Below are 17,880 nucleotides of genomic sequence, written 5' to 3' on the forward strand. Positions count from 1 at the left end.
AATCAGTCGAAGCTCAGCTTTTCTTTCATTGCTTCTCCCCCATTAGGAGCGATACCGTGGTTTACCGAGGTACAGAGGACCGCAGTTTCCATGGCAGCAATCCACGTCTCGACCATCCGCTCTCCACTCACAGCAGCCTCCATCAGATAGACAGCCACTCGAGGCACAGCAGCCAGCGAGACGTGTCTGTGGCCCCACCTACCCTCATCACACATGGAACGACGGCGAGTGACGGCCGAGCGGCTGAGAACGAAGGCACCAACGCCTGAGACACTGGATCAGTGAAAGGATGGAGACGTGAAGCAGATACACAGCAGTCTGTTTGTTTTCTTTTTTGAGGATGGGGAATGTGTCTCTGAGTGCTGTGTTGGTAATCTGTGGTTGTTTGTGAGCAGTAACCATGACTCCTCTAAATTTTGATGGAGTTTGGCTGTAAGGTGGACCAGTTTGCTCACTGAATTATTTTGAGTTTACACCTGGTCTGCTTGATTCAACAGGCTGAGCCAACAGGAATAAATCCCCGTCCTCTTTTGGTGACACTCGAGACATTATTCAGGGAAAGCTAGCAATGGAAACAAACAGACACTGACAAAGGTGTCTCTCAGTCTGGTTGATAGTGGCATCATCCATATATTGGTGATCATCTTTCAGGACCTATATGAATATAATGTTAAATACCCGAACACTGCCGACTCCACTGCTCTGGATTGCAGCTCTTAATGAGTGATGTTTGTCTTTGCGTGGCTTCAGAAAATGGAAAAAAAAAATGGGCCTAATGTGAAATTATGGACCTCTCTGTGGTTTGAGTAATTTTACACTGTGAAGTTTGTCTTCTGCTGCTGGAAGCTTCATTGTGTGTGTGTGTGTGTGTGTGTGTGTGTGTGTGTGTGTGTGTGTGTGTGTGTGTGTGTGTGTGTGTGAGAGAAAGTGGGAAATGGAGACATGACTAGTGATGTGTTTTTAAATTTTAATTCTCCCCTGGAGCTTGAAGGAGGGAGCTGAAAGACGAAACGTTTTCCACCCATGAATGTAAAAGGGTTGTTTCAGAGAGTGATAAAATATGGCCATGGCTGTAATGGATGATCTGTGCTCTTATTTACATGCACAGATATTTATTTCAAGTCAGCCAAAAAAGTATTTTAGTACTGACATATACAATATAAAAGATGGACATAGCTACCATGTAATCACCCTCTAGTTTGTGAAGCCATCTTGCTGTTGAAACTGGATGTGATGGAAGAAAGCCGGTTTGACTGTGAAACTACACTCATTGGCTAACATCCTGTCAATCACAAGTTATCATTATTATTATTATATCACAAGTTATTTTTATTCAGCGTTATCTCAAATAAGTGGCTGAAACAATAAACCCAGCAGGAAAGTGTTTCCAGAGGTCAGCTCAGAAAGCCCCAAGTTTTTTTTTTTGGCCACCACAGCTATCGCCCCCTGGTGACCGTAAAACAGATTGCAGGTTTAAGGCATTCACAACTGGAAGCCACGTCCATCTTTTATACTGTCTTCTGAACTGTCTGCACTGAGACTTGAACCTGGCAAAGAAGCGATAAGGCAACTTTTTAAACAAGCGAGATAATAATTTACAAAACAAATGCATGCTCAGTGTTTTATAAGAATAAACGAAATAGCAGGTAAAAATCTAAAATATGCCTCCTGTGGCTTTACAATCCGATTAACATACAACCCCGTGTTTTTTACCCTCTGAAAAAGAAAGCTGATTGACGTTAGGTAAGAACAAAATCTGTGCATTCAAACCCCATGACTGCACAGATAGGACTGTAATTTTAAATGGAAACAGATAGCATGGGTTTCCTTTAGGAAGGAAGTGGATTTTTTTTTTAAATGCAATAATCACCAATGTACTATATAAACACCAAAACTGCTCCTGTACATGCTCTGTGATCATCTGTAGTCCTGTTCCTCAGGCTCAAACTTGCCCAAAGAGGTGCAGACAACTGACAGTCCAACATTAGAAAAAGAAATGTTCAGTCATTGTGCTTCTTGTTCTCTGACATTTATTTTCTACTCTGAGCAAAAAGAAATGAATATTGTTTCATGTTCATGCAGCTCCGTTTGGTCCCTAATCCTAGAAACCTGATTAACCTACCTCACCTGGACCCTCAGCTTTCTCTGTAACTGTACATTCATGTTACTGGGTGCTGTTTTTGGAAAGGAAGATACTAATCCTAAACCTAACATGATCAGTTCTGATAAAAAATAACATGTGGTGCTTATTTGTGAAGAATCTAATCTCTCCTCGCAGTAGAATATCTGTAACTGTCTGTCTATCCCACAGTCTACCTCTTCAGTTGAAGCCAGGCTTATCCTCTGCCTTTCGCCGTTGCCTCGCTCCTCTCATCTCTGTCTTGTTTTAAATTTCTCATGAGCAGCTATGTGCTGTCAGCTTGTCTGCCTGCATATTTCTTGTACATAGATTTTTTTTTTTTTATAAATTCTGTACTGTGTGATGACTAATCTGCCTCACATCTGCCTCCTCCTGTAAATGTGCCCACGCTAATCTTTTTTTGGACCTACAGCAACTGTCTGTACTCTTACAAGTCGTGACTGCTTACAAACATCAACCGTTGTGCTTTTTACCTCCAAATTAGACGTTGCAGTGAGAGACGCTGTCGTAAATATGTCATAAACTCAACATAAGGAGAGACGATCTCGCTCAGCTGTTTGACGTCTTTTTCTTGTTCACTTACGTTAACATTAATCCCCCCACAGTGAGACACGAGGAAGATTTCTGTCATCCAGTGATACAGCTTCAAAGTGAACTACATTAGCTTGAAAACACAATGGATTTTTAATGATGCTTAAAAAAAATGTGTACCGGTAAGAATTTTGTGAATTTTGAAACTTGAGCTGTCTTTGCCTTTTAATTTATTTGCAGTTTGGAACTGTAACGATGTCTTATACATGCAGTCTAATAAACTTTTTTTAAACAGACTTCACTTGTAGTTACTCTTAATAGTAGACTTGCATATACATTGTTGTTAACCAAGCGTACTAAAAGAATAATCCACCGGAATAAACTTCATTTTACAGACAAAAAGTAAGAAGGAAGTATTACAGAAAATATGGTGAATACTTTTATGTATAAACTGTGTTGAACATGGTCCACTGTGCATGTAGTGTTCATTAATGGGAACTAATTCTAATCTGTTAGGCCTCATTTCTAACCCCATGCTCTCATTCTTAAACTCCATTAGAGTAGCTTTTCATGATTTCTATTTCAAAACAGCCCCTTTTGATTTCACTGAGCGTTTGTAGCCCCTCAGTCAATTTGACTGTTAAAACAAGTGAGTGGAGCTGCTGTGCCTCAGATATTAGATATTCGGGATATCTGCTCTCGGTGACATCCTTCAGAGCTAAGAGTAGAAAGGCTTTTGGCTCTCAGGTACCTCATTATCTCAATGGCTTTTCCAGCTTTAACACAAGCATGTACCATTTGAAAAGTGTATATGACAGAAAATGAGGAACATCATAACAGATCCCCGTCATGTTTATTTACCCAAACAAAGAATTTAGTTTGTAAGAACTTGGTTCTGCTCATTTCATACCCTCAACCGGAATATCTGCAGAGTTGCGAAATTAAAGTGTCAACATAAATGTATACTTTCCTAAAAAATAAAAACCCTGGTCAAGACCAGATTCCTGATCGTTCTCGTTTCCGGCGGACGATGGCGGCCACATCTTGTTTGAGCGTAGAGACATTCTGTTCCAGCTGCTCCGAGAAGTCTCTCAGCAAATGACTCTGCTCATCCACAAACAGTCTGAGCCCCAGCAGGTCTGACTCCTCCTGGAAAGCACGCACATTAACATCCTGCATGATGTGCAAACAGGAGTGTTATATCCATGGGCAGGATTCAATCTGTTCAAGTGCAATTTATCAGACGTTTTGGTAAATTGCTATGACATCAGCTCCAGTTCTCGGAACCATATTCCTAATGTTTAAAGTCAATAATTCTTTTGGCCAGACCTTAAACAGTTTTCACAACAATAACACTTGCAGATCCTTCACAGTGCTTCAGTTATCATGCATCTATTGGAGGCATAAGCCAAATAACTACAGCACAGATGTAATTTTCTAAACGCAGCAGCTCAAAATTGTTCACTCTTGGAGCTAATAATGTGATGAAACAGGTCAATATTTCATTCTGTGCGGATTCACTATATTAAGGATTTTAAGCATGTCCACATTGTAGTAACACTAACTCATGCTAAGACAGAAGATAACACGTGAATACGTACGCTGGGCCTGTGTCTGCGCAGGCGCTGCAGCTGACCTCTTACTGAAGTCATGCTGTGATAGAAAACCTTCAGAGCGCGGGCAAACTCTGCATCACAGCTGGGACGCACCGAGCGACTACGCGCACCCTCGCCACCTAAAACCAGAAGAGAGAAATGTGTGTGTGTGTGTGTTTCTGAAAGAGCAAGTCAAAAGCTTCCAAAGTCATATGTGTGGTAGTTTTTTCAGTTCTTTGGAATAGAAACCACAAACTCGTGTATGTTTTTGTTACCATTCCTGGCTGTATTGAGTTGTTCCCTCAGATTGTGATTCTCTTTCCTCAGTGATTCATTAACACTCTTTAGTTCATCTAAGTCCTGCTGAAGAGCTCTTACTGAACAACTGAGGTCTGAGGGGTCTACAGGCTGTGATAAAACACACACACACTGAATAAATAAGACAATAAATAACTCATGTCAACGTAAACAATTACTCCTAAACGTCTAACTCACTGTGTTTTCTGTTGGACTCGACTCATCAATGATGAAGATGCCATCTGCAGTCATCAGCACACCTTCCAGTGAAGACTTCAACTGAGTGCAGCCCTCTGGGATAGAAAACAAGCACTGAGCAGCAATCTTTAAAGAAACTTTCTATTTCAGCTGTGGCTTTTCTTAAACCTGCATGAGAAATTTAATAATGTGATGTATAATGTACACACGATGAAATTAAAATCCAGTTTAAATGTTTAAATCCCACGCGGTTCATTAAAAAAAAATTAAGCATGTCTTGTTGTTATAATAGCTATCACCGAGTTCACTTACTTCAGGCATAAATAAAAAAAATGTCCATCCTCACCTTGAAGGCCCCAGAGCTCCAGCACCACAGCGCTGCTCTGCAGGAAGTCTAGCAGACGCTGGGAGGTGTGGAGGGAGGCAAAGTGGACTCTGTGATCCAGCAGAGGATTCACGTTGTGCCAAACAGCTGGAGTGTACAGAGGCTGGCTGCAGTCAAATAACCTGAAACTAACAGAGTAAGGAGATTAAGTAATGTCGGAGAGAAGAAAGCATTTCACAACTCTCTTCTTTTAGAAGACGACACGACTGGAGACTTCACGCTTGAGTCCACGGTACCTTTTCAAAAGCTAAAATTATTAACAGCTTCCTCTATGTGCCAGTAAATATATACCAGGTTTCCATCTCCAAGTTCAATAGGATTTAATGCAGTGTACTCTACACCGAGCCACATGTGCCTTACCCAATTTGAACACCTCGATTGCGGGCCTCTCTGATCCAGCGTAAGCCACAACACTGATCCAGGACCAGCTGGAAGTCTAGTCGTCTACCCAGTATCTCTGATGGGTCAATCAGGATGTCATCCTCACCCAGAGGGCTGGGAAGTGCGAACGTCTAGTTACTGATATACCTGTGCACTGAAGGTTTGTGTGTCTGTGCATGTGTGACATACAGTCCAGTTGAAGAGCAGGGGACCAGCTGTGTTTGTAGAATGCCTTCCTCTGTGCCCTCTGACCCCAACACCTGCAGACCGGGATCATCACCCACTGACTTTATTTAACTGTCATCTGAAAATACTTTTAGATGAAGATGCCAGTGTGTATGGAGTATATCAGTTTGTACCTCTAGCTGCTCTTCCAGAGGGATGCGGAAGGCCAACGATTGGAGCCAAAGGTGGGCAGTGCCCAGGAGAAGAGGCTCAATTGGATCCCAGAATGGGTCTTTATCTCTGGGTAATGTTACTGTTGACAGCCCGGCTACTTCCTAAAAACATAAAAGTCTTAATAATAGAGTTACTGGTCTGGAAAGGTTTATGCTTTAGGAAGTGCTGACCATCCTAACAATATGTGATGTCAATATAGCGAATATGCACATGTTTTATTTAGCTTAAACATCTGCAGAGATGTAAAGGTAAATACAAGCCAACAAACATCAACATTGTTCTTTCAGCTAACATACATTGTCTCCGCTCTGCTCTGCCAAATGCTGCTGGTAAACCTCTTCCATCAGAAACTTGCGGTTAATAAACTTGGCTTTGGACCACATCCAGACCTGCAGAGTGCATGCAAAGATTGTAATCTTTCAAAGTGACGCTGCAGTTTACACAAGTGACAAAACACCCCATACAGGGACAGACCAACCTGCTTGGTTCCCTTGGAGGTGACTCTGACAACGATGTCTTTCTCTAGATCGTGGCCTTTTGAATCTGACAGTGCCAGATTTTTAATCTCCAGCTTGAACTCCACATCCTGCAAACACAATGCAACACATGGCCAGAATCTGATGACGCACAGGAAACCAAAGATATTTGCTTTCTAGGAACACGTTAAATACAGAATTTTTCACCCTGAGGCCGTGCGTTACCTTGCTCAATTCCTGGCTCATCTGGTTGGCCTCAGCCACCATGGGCATCAATTTGATGTAATCAAAGAAGACAGCTAGCAGACTGGGGTCTGTCTGACTCGATCCAGCACTGGACTCACCTAAACACATGCAGATGAATAATATAATGAGTTCAGTGAGTTTCCTTCAAAAAATAAGAGCCCTTCATGTGGAGTTATTCACGCTCCCGCTCACCCAGGTGGATGCCCTCAGCTGCAGCCAGTTCAGACTGGAAGTAATCGTAATCATAGCGACTCCAGTCATCCCCGCATCTCTCTGATGGATAACCAATGAACAGGTAGGTGCAGTTGGAACCCAGAATGAGGCGATCCTGATAAAAATAGAAAATAAAAAAAATTTATATATTTATATATATTTATATATATATATATATATATATATATATATATATATTTATATATATATATATATATATTTATATATATATATATATATATATTTATATATTTATATATATATATATTTATATATTTATATATATATATATTTATATATTTATATATATATATATATATATATTTATATATTTATATATATATATATTTATATATTTATATATATATATATATATATATATATATATATATATATATATATATATATATATATATATATATATATATATATATATATATGGGTGCAACGATACACAAAATTCACGGTTCGGTTCGATATTTTTTCGATACAAAAAAAATGTTCATGCCTTTTTAATTTGTCATTTATTAAAATTATAAATATATATTTTAACTCAAAAGTACAGTTTTTAAATTTAATGTTGCTGAAACAAAAGTAATTTAAAAAATAAATATCTCTCAGGGCTCTCAAAATTTCAAAATCCCTGGTAGCCCATTGGGCAGGGACTCTTCAGTTTTTGGTAGCCCAAAATTAATGTAAGTAGCCCGAATAAAAAAAGAGAGCAATTTTTTGATTGACGTTTTGTTTCCTGTTTTGTTTCCTTTACAATATTATACATTAAAGTATAATATTGTAAAGGAAACAAAACATTAATCAAAAAATTGTTGAAAAACAAATTACAACATTGTATAAAAATTACAATCATCAACTCAAATACTTGGTTCTAATTGAACATAAATTTCTATGAACTTGTAAGAACTGTGTAGGACATGAATCAGTCTGTGTCAGATCCTGAATTTGAAATTTCCGCTGAAGTCACGGATAAGAGGCAAGTGGAACCAAGATCTAGGCCATTTGCTTTTTGAAGTTTGCAAAGACTGCTAAATTTTGCCAGTGGTAGTTCACTCTTTGCAACATAGTAGCTGTTCTAAACAGATTTTTCAGGTTTATTTTTAGTATGTTATTTGCAATTGGTGTTTGTTCTGGGAAAGATATTGCAGACTGAGCAATAATGCATTTCTTGCATTTCTCATGGGTTCTAATGGGGGCCTTTCTTAAAATGACTGGTCCCAGTAACAAAGGCGCTTGTCGACTCAGAAATCGAGAGAAAACCAACAACACACCCGGCAGAACATTATGTTATTTACACGGGTGCACATAAGTGGTCCGCATGTGCGCATTCGCTGTCAAAATAAAAGACGCGCACCAGATAAGAAGTTGCAACGCGCGTTTGCGTCCATATAAAAAGCACTGTTTTTGTCCGCTAGAGTGGAATTTTCACGGCACATTCCGCACCACATCTCTGTGCGTTCATCATTTGTTTGAAGCCAGCTCACCTCCTGCAACCACTTTTCCGAGAATACGTGCTTCTTTTGTGGTTCGGACTCCTTCTGACATTTGTTTGGAGGTGGAGGAACACCAAAGTAATTGCTTAAAGGAGCTTCTTCGACATCTTTAAGAGTTCTAAACAAATGTCTGTCCTCCTCCAGAAAATCTTATGTATGCAAACACGCGTTGCAACTTCATATCTTGTGCGCGGTTTTTTTTTTTGTTTGTTTTTTGACTGCCAATGCGCACCTGCGGACCACTTATGTGCAGCCCCGGTTATATAGCTCGTCATATTGCAGCCACAGAAATTCTTTTGTCCATGAAACCATAAAGCTGCACTTTCTTTTTGCCTTATAGTCTGATTTGTCATAACTTTTCCGTTTTGTGGTAAGCTTTTCTTTGGCTGTCACTTCTTCACCCTGACCTGTCTTATTTGGCTCAGCAGAACTAAAATATATATCCTGCTGCTTTTACACACACACACACACACACACACACACACACACACACACACACACACACACACACACACACACACACATATAACGGTCAGCGATTCTCTGCGCGATCAACCTCTCATATGTTTAAGCTTGCTGCGGGAGATTTCACTTGTCATGTTTGCATAGTAAGCTAACGATTGATAAGACGATGTCAGAGGAATTGGTGCACAAATTATCATCACTCACCAATCAGTGCTGTCGCTCTCTATACACAGTTCACGTGATTGCAAAGTGAAAGCAAAAAACAAGCGCAAATTCAAACGCGATTTCAATATGTCACATATTGACAGTGGCTCACTGATGCCAATGACATAATTACCCAGCTACATTTCCGAAAGAATGCAAAAGCATTGACATATATTTTTCCTTCCTACAATAGCCCGACGGGCAGGGCAGAGATAGATTTTGGTAGCCCGACTGGAAAAATCGCTAGCCCCGGGACGTCGGGCTAGCGATTTTGCGAGACCTGTATCTGATTGAGGAATCACTCATCTTTGGAAAAGAGAGTTTATTACAGAGAAATGGCTCTTTCCAAAATAAAAGCTATACTATACGCTTCTTCTGGGCTATATTCTCAGCAGCATATTGTAGCGGGTCAGGGCTGTTCGGGGTTCTGTTTGTACAGTTATGTTTTGTTTATGTTGCCATAGTGACGGGTGACGCCCTCTCGCTGCGACGGTGTGTCCTTCCGGGGTCAGAGGGCGCCCTGTGTGTTGTTGTTGTTGTTGCTGTGCGGTTGCTGCGCTGAGCAGTTAGCTAGCGGCAGTGTTCTTCTGCAGATGTCAATAAACGGCTGTGCTCCCTGGCTAGCTCACGGGAAGCAAGACCAAAGACACCTCCGTCTCCTCCTTGTCTGAGCTCACCACATTGGTGTCAGAAGTGGGATGATGGTGGCACCCCATGTTCTGACCCGAGTGACTTTTCCAGAAGGCACCTGGACATTTGCAGGACTTTGTGTGGGGTAATGGGGTCGTCGGGGACGACTGACCCCTGATTGTTCAGTCTGACGTCACTAGCCGTGTCTGGGTCTAAACTCAGCTGCAGGTCCATATATCAAACGATCACTATGGCATTACTGAGAGTTGAAAAACTGTCTAAAGTTTTTCATCTTTAATAAAATGATCAGCGTTCTGCTCTACCAGGTGTAACAATTGAGTTTAACATCCAGGCATCCATGAAAACGGAATTTATGACATTTAACGGAGTTAGAAGTTAGCAGGGAGTTAGCTCGCTAGCTTCTATCTAAATACAATATAGCATGTCCTGACTGCGGGGTTTTGGAAACAAATTAAAACGTACAGCTCTGCTATCACTTCCAGCATAAATGAAGACAGAAAACTAAAAAGCAGTGACGTTTGTAGGGTTACTGAAGTTTGGCTAGCTGGTATATAATGATGTGCTACGTGACCGCTTGCGACACAGCTATGTTAGCATAATATAAACAAGCTAACTTTTTTCCCACTCGATAAAAGTTAACGTGAGTGTTCTCGGTGGTCAGGAACAAATGTAATCGCATGGCAGGATGCTGTAAAAGGACCAAACTTCAGCCAGGAGAACAACTGAGATAATCCATCCACAATACGAGGTTAGTCATTCATATACTGCTGCATGGGCTGGGCTGTAGTTACATCCTAAGGTTTTAAAAACTGAGCTTAAATAAATGATTAGTGGTAATAAAAGCCGAGGGAGGTCAACAGGGATCACTGACTGTTTTAGGAGCTTTTTGAGATCAAATAGAAGAAAATACATAACATTAAACATGTTAACAACACAAAAGTCATATTAAACGCAGACTACTTTAGACCCGGAAGTAGGATTCGTCGCGTCATCACTGAACAACCGGGTAGCTGTTCAGGGTTCTGTTTGTACAATTATGTTTTGTTTATGTTGCCATAGTGACGGGTGACGCCCTCTCGCTGCGACGGTGTGTCCTTCCGGGGTCAGAGGGCGCCCTGTGTGTTGTTGTTGTTGCTATGCGGTTGCTGCGCTGAGCAGTTAGCTAGCGGCAGTGTTCTTCTGCAGATGTCAATAAACGGCTGTGCTCCTTGGCTAGCTCACGGAAAGCAAGACCAAACGACACCTCCGTCTCCTCCTTGTCTGAGCTCGCCACATTGGTGTCAGAAGTGGGATGATGGTGGCACCCCATGTTTTGACCCGAGTGACTTTTCCCCCGCCGGTCGTGACCGGCCGGTGCGCCAAAAGAAGGCACCTGGACATTTGCAGGACTTTGTGTGGGGTAATGGGGTCGTCGGGGACGACTGACCCCTTAGGTGGGGGTTATGTAGCCAGTCAGGGCTGTTCGGGGTTCTGTTTGTACAGTTATGTTGCCATAGTGACGGGTGACGCCCTCTCGCTGCGACGGTGTGTCCTTCCGGGGTCAGAGGGCGCCCTGTGTGTTGTTGCTGTGCGGTTGCCGCGCTGAGCAGTTAGCTAGCGGCAGTGTTCTTCTGCAGATGTCAATAAACGGCTGTGCTCTCTGGCTAGCTCACGGGAAGCAAGACCAAACGACACCTCCGTCTCTTCCTTGTCTGAGCTCGCCACAATATTAAACATATCAGGTCCCCATAAGGAGAATTATGTGCTAACGGCTGTCTAAATGACTCGGGTAAAGTTTGTAGCATGCATGGTTGTTGTTTTTGTCTGCTTCCACTTGTCTTTGCACTAGGATGATGTCGGCGTAAATGTGCAGTCATATTCGTTGTGTTCCCACTAGAGCTGTCAGCGTTAATCTCGTTGAAATGACGTTCACGCCACAACACGGCAAATCTCCGTTAACGAGCTACCCCTGATCGCCCCGTGCGTGGGGCTGGACGGCTAACACGTTAATGAGCTAACTGCACTAACACACTAGTTCCCACCCATGTAATTGAGCATTGCGTGGCACATCCAACATACTGTTTTACTTTAGTCCATGATGCGCTTACCTTCAGGGTCATACGTCACATGAAAACCAAAATAATTCCAAACGCCAGATCTGAATAAGGGTGGGGGAGGTTCAATTTGCCATGTTGCAAGGAGAGCTTAACTTCTGTCTGCTAGCTTGCCCTGCGCTCTTCCTTCTGACTATGCTGTCTACGTTGAACGCTCAGTGGATCTGCGCTCGACAGTGCAGCCTAGGCGGAGTAGTCGAACGCTGATTCACTGAGCGCTCAACACAGACAGCATCGTCAGAAGGAAAGTTGATAAAATAAATTACAAATGTTGTATTGTTCGATACATATGCGTACCGAACCGAAAGCACTGTATCGAACGGTTCAATATCGATACGAGTATCGTTGCTCCCCTAATACATATATATATACATATATATATACATATATAGTGTATACTTTAACAGCATGTCACACAACCACATCATATAATTGAGGTTTGAGTCAAGACCCACCAGGTGCTGCAGCTCTGTTGCCTGGGAAACAGGATTGCCATTTACAATAACCTTTGTTCCTGTCATCGGGGTCAGCGTTACCCTGCGCTGTTCATTCCTGAACACAGCATGACGTTCCTGGATCCTAACGCACATAAAACCAAAAAAGGGGACTGATCCGACTTCTTCCCAGCTCCGTATATTTTTAGTATTGGACTCTGCTGCAGTCTGTTTGCATTATTCACACATCAAGATAATCCTTACTTATGTTATTAATGGATCTCCTCTCATTTTATGGATACCCAGCCTTTAACAGCTTTTGATTGGCTGCCCCTCACAAACAATTTTATGTAAGACAGAAAAGTGATGTAAAGAATATTTAGACCCCATCAGTGTATATGCATACAGACGAAAAGACAATTTTCTTATTCTTTGCAATGATGGCAAACTCACCCTAGACCCTTGATACAAATGGACCGTGGGGAGGAGTCACACAGTCCGATGTCCCATTCCCCTAAAGATAAAAAGATTAACATTTCACCAAACATGTTAAAATCTGCGGGACATGTTTGTTACATTAAGCTGTTTAAGCCATTTAACTATCTGGTATTGTCCACCTTTAGTAGCTTCTTCTATCAGGGAGAGAACCATACATCTCGTGGCACAGATACAGAGAGATTCAGATGGACTAACCCTCCTGGATGAAAAGCTTCACCACCCCTGACAGCTGAGCATCCTCGTTGATGTTCAGGATGTAGGGATGCATCTGCATCATCCTCCTCTCCTGCCAGTGAGGACGAGGGAAACAAGAAACATCCATTTAAAGACACTACATACAAAACCTCCATCAAATGCATTTGCAGCCTTTGCTTGTGTGTTTTGCATGTCTGCATCTACGTATGTATCTATGCATGCACCTGTGTGATGTTAGCATACTGTTGCTCCCAGTCTTTCAGGGCCTCCTGCACATGCTGCTCCCATAGAGTCTGAATGGCTCTGATCTGAAGCTCATTGTGGGTCAGCAGCTGACGGAGCTCCTCTGAACACACAAAGATACGAGACGACCTGTCAACAGCTCTGAATCCCATTCTGCTGCATTCAAACGCTGATTCTTACTGGTCTCGTCATTCGCCCTGCGTCCCTCCTGGCCCAGACGGCTCAGACGCTGCAACAGTCTGGCGTTCTCTGCCTTTAGTTCTTTAACGAGACGCTCGGTGGGGCTCTCGTTCACCACTGCACGGTTCTGGATACGCTTTGCCCTGAAGAAGTGGAAAAGGTGGAGGGACAAGAAGTTAGGTGTAGAACGACATAAAGGAGAGGCCAAAAAGAACTAAAGTATAAAACGTATATTAAATATGTTACTTATAGAGCAGAAGGGAAATATCCAGAAGACTTTACAGTGCTTATTGTACCTCTCAGCATAGCGCAGCGTGGAGAGAGACTCCTCATAGCAGATATCAGCAGGGCTCAATGTGGCAATCTCAAAAACAAATATATTCAATTTACTTTAAAAGCATCTTCCAATGACTCAACCTCGTATCAAATGAGTGTCCGATACCATAACAGTGCGACTGTTGCCTCCCAGTGCAGACTGCAGCAACTTTGTGAGGGCCGAGTCTCTGTAAGGAATATGGACAACCTTCTTCCCCACCGCAACATCAGCCAGGGAGCTGGAGGAGAGATGAGGGAAGAGTGTCAAAAATACTAAAGTAAATGCAAAGTAAATCAAGTCAAACAGCAGGTCACCTGATGACATTGCCCAGGGTGGTGAGGCTCAGGTTGATGGCCGTGCCCTCTTTGAGCCTATCAGCTTCTGACCCCGATGAACGCTGACGCTCACTGCCAGCCAGGTCCACCAGGTTTATGTTGGACTGCTTCGTGATGCTCTCTTTAGAGAAGATCTGACAGGAATAATATAACTTACATAAATGTAGATTTATACAACATATGTTTGTTCTTGTATTAATTATGTTAACAAATTGGAAAAGTGTGCACAGAACCTCTTTACCTGTTTGAGCTGGAGGATAATGAGCATGTGCGATCGACTGCTGTTGGCGTTCATGTGGGTGGCGGCAGTGGTTCGAGTCCTCGTCCCCTGCTCCATCAACTGCTCCACCTGCAAACACATTTTTCTGAACAAAAATATATTTTTTGGTTTTTAGATTAAACAGCAGCATGTCCCTTTGTATGCTTCGACATCGCCCAGTGTGGTGGGGCTCAGACTGATGGCCGTATCGTCTTTAACTCTGTTAGTTTCTGACTCTGATGAATGCTGATGCTCACTGCCAGACGAGTCCAACAGATTCATGCTGGACTGCTTCGTGAGGCTCTCTTTGAAGAAGATCACAAAGCATTTAATTCCCTAAAAATTCTAATATTAACTGCACATGACTGCAACCTTAGCCTTTGGCTACTGCAGTTGATTGGTTTGGTTTGTATCCTTTTTCCATTCATCTCTCTACCTGAGCTGCAGTCTCGCAGGGGACTGTGCGGAGACCCTCCACATAGAAACCTCGTTGCTGCTCCTCTCTGACTCTGAGCCCGCCCGGAGTCCGAGACGCCCGAGACAGCAAGTCAACCACCTGGACAGAGAGGGGAGGAAAAGGAAGAGTCAGGAAACATAATAGCATCGTAGCATGTATCATATCCAGAGAAACGAATTTGCTCCAAACACCACCTGCTCATTATAGATTTCCAACATACTGAAAAAGACCTGCAGGGACATGAAGAAGAAACACATTTTAGATCATTTACACACTGAATCATTCACAGCATTCTGCATCGTCTTGTGCTTTTCCTTCACCTGACATTGTCTGTTCTCCTGGTTTTCTTTGATGGCTTGAAACAACCGGTCGCAGAGTTTAGGAATCAGGCCTTTGTTAGGCCCATAACCCATCATCGAGTAACTCTTCCCTGAGCCGGTCTGACCGTAGGCTAACAATGTGGCATTATAACCCTGCGCATGTAATTTTAGAACATTTGTTATTAAGAGTTGAGACGTGAGATAGAGAGTATCAGATAAAGACTGAGTGCTACCTGCAGCGCATTTTCCAATATTCCTTCTCCCAAATCTTGGAACACGCTGTCCTGGGAATGGATGATATCTCATGAGATGTAAATTAATTCTTATTAATCTTATAACTCACTTCATATCCATTCAGATTTATTCTGCCCAAACCATCTAGATTTTATCTTGCACAACACACTCCCAGCTCATTTATGACCTGACCTGGTCAGCGTATCTCCCTCCTGGCTCTTCAGGCACATAGATACCCCTGTGGTCTCTTGTGAAACCGCTGTGGGACCAATAGGCATAATCGAAACAGAAAGACCGTCGGTTCTGGGAATCCCGTGGATCCTGGATGGTGATGGAGCTCGAAACCATGGATATGATACAGCGACTGCCCGCATCCCTCTCTCTCTGAGTGAAGGAAGAAAACGAAAGAAGATGAAATGATGGAGAGAGACTAAAAAGAGCTGGGAGAGCAAATGGTTTATAAAAGCATTTATTTTAGATTTCAAGGAAAATGTGAGGGTAAGTGCAAGGGAAGGTAGGAGACACAATAACACACAATTTGAATTTTGAATTTTATATTTACTGTTGTAAATGTTAAAAGAAGCAACAGGATTTATCAGGGTAAATAAAGTATGCAGTATATCAGTGTGGGTCACACCTTAAGAATACAAAATATGAGTATTTAAAAAGCAGACAGCAAAGGCTTACAAAAGAAAAATAAATAGTGGTTATTATAGAAAACATCAGCACACTGACCTTGTTGAACGGTCGGACTCTGACAGCCACTTTGACACAGTCCTTACTGTGCATGTCTGAGACTTTAGCCCTCATGGTGCAGCAGGCGAGTATCGGCACAGGACACGGGCAGACCGACTGATCAGCTCCCTCACTCAGAACAACACAATGCTGTGTCGAGTTACACGGTAACATGAGCGCAGTCGGGGCTGTGTGACAGGAACGCTGGTGTACACTTTAACCTGTTTAACTGAAAACATGGATCGGTTTGCTAAAAGATGGAAGCAATTTTAAGAATGGAAATGAAAACAGAATGGCATTTAAACAGATCCTTGTCTAATGTTATTGATTACTAAAGCACTTCATACAGCTCTAAAAACATAACAGATGTGTAGAAAGTACTGCTACACATTTTATGATCTCCGACTATTCACTAAAGTAATGATCATGAGAGTTGTTATGGGTAGAAATATGCTTTTCTTTCTTTCTTTTTTTTACCCTCTCCTAGCCTCTCTCAGCAAGATGGACCAGAAGAGAAAAGGCTGGTTTCACTTTCACCTCATCTACACTATAAATTATAAAAGAGACACAAAAGCCCTGGGGGAGTACACACAACACACTTACACATGCTTTTATACCAACATCTAAGCCTTCTGTGAGATCAAATTTCACAGCAACAGCTGGTGGCAAGTGCCAGTGTAAAGATGCCAAAATCATCCCTTTTTTGTTGTGGTGTTGTGGTGGTGAGGGTGTAAAGCTCGACTGACTTCCAACCTCTGAGGGACCACAGGATGTCGCCTGTGTTATTTTTGTTTTTATTTTTTGCTTTCAGCTCCTGTCAGTAGCTGTCAGCAGTGTAAACTGACATAAACAGGATTTCTGTTTTCTGTGGTTATTTCATTCATGCATTCAAAGACACTTTCCGCAAATTGTCTTTCAAAATAAATTAAATCCAAAATGAGCTGAAGCTATCAGGAGAATGTGAAAAAAAACCCTTCTGTTGCTTTATCCAAAATGTATATGTGTGTGTTACACTGATACAGACTGAAACTGAAGGGCTGTATCGTAGTGTGTAATACCCATTTCTGCCACAAGATGGTGGAACAAGCCAGGCAAGACATTTAAAACATGTTCTTGTAAAAATTTGGGGTTGCGGAAGAAGATAGGGATAGTACGGTAGCCCTGAGAGGCCAAACGGACTGCAACTTCAGAAAACAGGTGTTTTCTTTTTACAGCATTTTTCTTTTTGCAGTCCGTTTGGCCTCTCAGGGCCACCGTAGTGATAGGTCTAAAAATCAGCATCAAAAGCTAAAAGCACAGTAATGCTACAGTCACACCCAGGAAGACTGTGGTTGGACGCTGGCGCGACCACGTGCAACGAACATATGAACTTCTCGGCTTTGAAATGGTTGATTTGAAAATGGGGGCCAGGTTAGCAGCAGCTTTCGGTCATTTGCTGTGTTCAAAGTGATTTTAGTGCAACCAAACAGAAATCAAAGTAAGCCTGCTATCAGTTTACAAATGCACGGCTGGTAAACAGCCTCACACCTTTAATGGCTTACATTCAGAAATCAGCCAGAACCTCGTAGACCGAAACAGAAATGGAAAAATTCCTCCATAAACAGTGTGGTAGTTGTTCCAGGATAGCAATTTAACTGCAAAATTACAAAGGTACTTGGCAACAATCTTACAACAAAACCAGTATACAACAAATTGAGTCAAATCCTCCGTTTGAAAGAGACCCGTTGCAGACAAGTTGCTCTGATTGGTGCAGACTGACTGATTGCAACATGCATTTATAAATGTGACAGCAGTCATTTGCAAACTTTTGCCAAACTGTCTGAGAACCTGGCTGGCTGCAGTGCACCTTGCAAACAAAAGTGGTTTCCAGTGATTGCGGGTGTTGCATTCCAATC

At 42.2% G+C, this 17,880-nt stretch overlaps 2 protein-coding genes across 3 annotated transcripts in view; one reads left to right on the forward strand and one right to left on the reverse strand.

Moving 5' to 3' along the window:
• Positions 1–2,967, forward strand: part of LOC146583116 (frizzled-3-like) — a 33,779-nt gene extending 30,812 nt beyond the window's left edge. For both annotated transcript variants that reach the window (XM_085267527.1, XM_085267536.1), the window contains exon 11: positions 47–2,967. In XM_085267527.1, coding sequence (XP_085123653.1) covers positions 47–269 — 223 coding nt within the window. In that variant the 3' untranslated portion in view covers positions 270–2,967. The remainder of the gene's footprint in view (positions 1–46) is intronic.
• Positions 2,961–16,060, reverse strand: kif28 (kinesin family member 28). The gene is made up of 27 exons (XM_085246550.1): positions 15,986–16,060; positions 15,443–15,634; positions 15,250–15,300; positions 15,017–15,169; positions 14,891–14,926; positions 14,676–14,795; positions 14,222–14,329; positions 13,960–14,114; positions 13,772–13,883; positions 13,626–13,693; positions 13,330–13,472; positions 13,131–13,252; positions 12,907–12,997; positions 12,667–12,727; positions 12,235–12,358; positions 6,841–6,976; positions 6,628–6,746; positions 6,405–6,512; positions 6,223–6,315; positions 5,887–6,027; positions 5,717–5,787; positions 5,507–5,641; positions 5,108–5,274; positions 4,762–4,856; positions 4,542–4,674; positions 4,273–4,406; positions 2,961–3,820 (listed from the first exon to the last, which is right to left on the reverse strand). The coding sequence occupies exons 1-27, from the start codon at positions 16,058–16,060 to the stop codon at positions 3,662–3,664; spliced, it is 3,102 nt and encodes a 1,033-aa protein (XP_085102676.1). The 3' UTR covers positions 2,961–3,661.
• Between the last annotated feature and the right edge of the window lie 1,820 nt (positions 16,061–17,880).

The sequence above is a fragment of the Mchenga conophoros genome, linkage group LG1, assembly GCF_057382185.1.
Source record: "Mchenga conophoros isolate Kocher_MC1m ecotype Shallow Benthic linkage group LG1, M_conophoros_male_GT1.1, whole genome shotgun sequence".
NCBI classification, from domain to species: Eukaryota; Metazoa; Chordata; class Actinopteri; order Cichliformes; family Cichlidae; genus Mchenga; species Mchenga conophoros.